We start from the raw sequence: 4,496 nt of genomic DNA, 5'->3' as shown, positions 1-4,496 counted from the left end.
TCCCAGTCTCTTAAAACTACAGGCCTCAATGTGGGGTTTTAGGCTTGGCCAACACCACTGTACCACTATAGTGCTTTAGCCCCCACTAAGCTCCCGAGAGAAATCTTCTAGTTTCACTATAATGAAATCACAATAATCAGCCATAAATTCCCCAAGTAGGTTAAGTTGTAGAAGAATATGGAATATACAGTATGGTGACTGTGATGGCTAGGTATGTGTGCTTGCTCGCCATGAGTGTTCTAATTGGAGCTTCTATAAATTATATAACAGTAATTAGAATCAATGGCTAATGTCACGGCTAACAAGAATAACAAGTGTTCAATTGTAAGATACAGGTGTCACTGTCCACTGCCTTTCCCCTATCACCCCCATCCAACATTATTCTATTCTTTTGGTCGGGATTATATTTTTCATTATATCTCGAAGACAGTAATCCAACTTTATTTCAATGCCAAACACCATGCTTTGCAGTGTTTGTGCAGTCTTTGTTTTGTAAACACATGATTTCTAAGGCTTTTGTATGCAATACCATTCCTATAAAATGACAATTTTTATTCCATTTTTGTCCTCCATCAGAAGGCTATTTTGTTCTCTGCAGAGAGGGGGGTATTTATAGAGGCAAGATATTCAGCGGAGGAGGTTGATCTGCTGCTCTGTGCTCTCTCTCCTGTGGAGCATGCAATCTCACTTTGCAGCACCGCAGCTCCTGCCATACCATGCCATCAGCATAAATGCCTCACAAACACTTACACATAAAGTATAGAGTCGTGGAAAAAACTAGGCTACTTCAGAGGGCTAGCAATGTCTTTTTGGGGTTGGCTCCTGAATTGTGACAACTTCTATGTATCTTACTATTCAGAACATCATAAAGACGAAAACATTTGTGTAGACTGCGTCCAAATCAATGTTTTGTTTTTTTCCTTGATGGTGTGTTTTCCCTGTAATTCAGAGATTCAAGAGACACAGAGGGAGAAAATAAGAAACGGCAACAACCATCAGTCATAGCTAAGTTACGTAATAACGGCAATAATAATAATAATAATAATAGAGTGCACATTCATAAAAAACGTCCTAAAATGCAGTATCTCCAAACACCATGACCAAAAGAGAGAATGGATAACTGCGGAGAGGAAAGGTTAATTCAAACACAATTTCACCTGACCATTTCTCTCACATGAAATAATCAGTATCCCACACTTACCCCTCTAAAATAAGAATCACTTAACAGACACAATTATAGTTGTCCCCTCTTAGCCAGATCCACTGTCACCTGTGTCTTTTAATTCTCTAATCAGTGGTCAGCAGGTCCCCTATCGCTGTCTGCACGCCGCATGCCAGTCAATACAGACATCCCCAAACACACACAGGCTGGTTTTGTCAAATGTTTTATTGAGTGTAGACATCTGGGCTACTGTAAAACATGCATTATCTGTAGAAGGGGGAGAGGAGCAGGTGGCATTGTCCCCGCTGTCAGCTGTGTCAGGGCTGGCACCAGTGATGGAGATTAATGAAGTATCTGGAGAGTAATATGCTTCTTCAAATGCTCCTACAATTTGGAGAGGGGGGCGATCCTGATCTTAAATAGCAAAGCTGTCAGTCTTTAGAGGACCTGTGCCTTGGCAAGGTGACGAAGACGACAACGATGACTGGGTTCTCCCAGACAGAAAACAAAACAACAAAACAAGGGATAATGTGGCAGTGGGTGGGTAGGTAAGGTTGAGCAGGTAGCAATCAGCATTTCCAGCTTTCATTCTGTCTAAAACGAGGAAGAAATCAACTCCCTAACAGCACAGTCCATTCTGTTAGTCAACAGACTGCTCTCGAGTCACTTCTTCTTTGGCTGGTTTGGCTGGTTTGGTGTGTTGAATTTGAAAAAGATGATGTCTCCATCATCTACAATGTAGTTCCTGCCCTGTTGTCTGTATTTGCCTGCTGCCTGTTAAATAGAAAAATAGAAAACCCAATTAATGCCAGTGAAAACACAAGAAAAATAAACAAATATTAAAGTGAACACAATGTGTATTACACATTTTTATTAAACGTCTAAACATCATCTCACTCTCTTCTAAAAGCACAACAGCCCCCACATGCACGCACACACTGCACACACACACACACACACACACACACACACACACACACACACACGCGCACACACACACACACACACACACACACACACACACACACACACACACACATACATACACACACACACACACACACACACACACACACACACACACACACACACACACAGTCACACCCACTCACACACAAACCATGTCATGTTTTATTCATGTGCTGTCTAGATCCCCACTGAGTGAATAGCACTCTTCTTCTCTGTCAATTTCTATTCATATGTACAAGTAAAATGTTAATAACTCTTTCATTATAGCATCCCCATACCTCTCAAGGAAACAAAATAAGTTCCAACATCTCTTTTGTATACATTAGACATGTTTGTTCCCCTTCCCGGCAAACTCAAAATAATTGACTTGAAGTGCTAATATGGACGGGTTTATGCATTCTGGTTCTGCACAGCGCACAATTAATTAGAAGAATCAATGTCCCTTTAAAGGCTCAGGAGACCATTTAATCCAAGCTCAATACCCCCAGAAACACTGGTTGGAGAGGGAGACAGAAAAAAAATCAATGGCTATTTGTGATTCCTGAGTATGTATTAAACCAGACACGTCTAACTGGTTCATTTGCACTTGAAAGCAGCCATCTGGAGGAGCAAGCTTGGCTTAAGCAGATATGATTACTAATAATGTGATATCCACTATACACTGGCCCTATTCAAAAAGCCCATTCCCACAACTGGCATTAAAAAGCATTGGCCTTAACGCCTGCAGTCAAAACCGCTCCATGTTCCTATGAGGCCCAGAAAGGGATTAGTAAAAGAGCATGCAGAGAGGACCTGAGACTGATCTCAGCCTCGGATAACATCAGATAATGTTCAAATATAAGATATAACAATGTTCAAACCCCCAGACACCAACTGCTATGGACAGTGCATTCGGAAAGTATTCAGACCCCTTCCCTTTTTTAACATTGTTGTGGTATAGACTCAATTTAAAATGGATTAAATTAAAATCATTTGCCATCAATCCACACACAATACCCCAGAATGACAAAGTGAAAGCACTTTTTTCTTTATTTCAGTAAATGTATTCAAATTGAAATACAGAAATACCTAATGTACAGTATTCAGACCCTTTGCAGTGACACTTAAAATTAGCTAAAATGCAAAAATGTCATCAACAAATCACTCAATAAGTTGAATTGAGTCCATCTTAATGCAAGAATAATAGTTAATGTAATTTTGGAATCAATATCTTTGTTTTTTATAGGGTCTCTGATTTGCATAGGAATCAATTACACACTGTGTGGATCAGGTTGTCTTTACAAATTCAGCAAATGTCGAGGAACAAAACTGCTCAGGAATGCGACCCTGAGGCCTGGGGAGACTTACATAAATCTACAAAGTGGAATGGTGGAGAGGAAAAAGCACAGTGGATGGGACAACATCATCTCAGTCTCTCTACAAAATTGGTCTATAACCAAGTGGTCACAAAGAATCCCTTAATGGAAAAATAATCTATCTCATATCCATAATTGTGTTTGCAACAACGAATTCAAGTGATACAGCAAAGAAAGTGACTGGAAATGTGTTTATTTGGTTTTACTACAAAGCATTACGTTTAGTGCAAATCCAGCATATGCAATGCAGTTTCTGCACCATCTCTTGTGTGAAGATTAGTGGTAGCTGCATGAAGTTATGGGTATATTTGTCACTGGCAGGGGCTGAGGAGTTTGTCAGGATCAAGAGAAAATGCAAACATTTGCTGACTTGGTAGTGACATCCTAATCTACCCAGTGTGTAATTGATTCCTATGAAAATCAGAGGCCCTATAAAAACAAAGATATCCAAAATCACCTGAACTATTGTTCTTGCATTAAGATGGACTCAATTCAACTTATTGAGTCATTTGTTGATGGCATTTTGCATTTTAAGAGTGTCATAGCAAAGGTTCTGAATACGTACGTACAAGGGGTATTTCTTGTATGTCAATTTTAATAAATGTATGAAATAAAAAAACAACTTGTTTTCACTTTGTCATTCCGGGGTATGTGGATTTATTCTTTTAATTCAATACATTTTAATTGAGTCTATAACACAGCAAAATGTGGAAAAAATGCAGGGGTCTGAATACTTTCCGAATGCACTGTATATACAATACATCAGGGATGAATTGTATGTGTGTGTATTTACGAGACCTGAGGCAAATTTTTGAATGTCAATGAGGCTAGTTCATGTACTGTGTTGTATGAGTATCTACCAGTAGATGTGCCTGTCCCTTGAGTGGGCAGAGGGAGGGGAAGATGTACTTGGAGTCAGTTTGCCAGGCGGAGGCTCTCACGGCCTGCCACTGCTAATCACACATCTCCTCCACAGGACTTAGGAGGGATTACAGTCTGATAGACATCTG

The 4,496-nt window shown here is 39.9% G+C and overlaps 1 protein-coding gene across 1 annotated transcript in view; it reads right to left on the bottom strand.

Moving 5' to 3' along the window:
- Positions 1 to 1,825: 1,825 nt before the first annotated feature.
- Positions 1,826 to 4,496, bottom strand: part of LOC308162786 (obg-like ATPase 1) — a gene marked incomplete at both ends in the record, with an annotated part of 38,576 nt that continues 35,905 nt past the window's right edge. The window contains one exon of the mRNA XM_080536928.1: positions 1,826 to 1,936. Within this exon, the coding sequence (XP_080393054.1) occupies positions 1,826 to 1,936 (111 nt within the window). The remainder of the gene's footprint in view (positions 1,937 to 4,496) is intronic.

The sequence above is a fragment of the Nansenia antarctica genome (assembly GCF_963989245.1).
Source record: "Nansenia antarctica genome assembly, chromosome: 7".
In the NCBI taxonomy this organism is placed as follows: domain Eukaryota; kingdom Metazoa; phylum Chordata; class Actinopteri; order Argentiniformes; family Microstomatidae; genus Nansenia; species Nansenia antarctica.
This window is presented reverse-complemented; position numbering and strand designations above follow the sequence as displayed.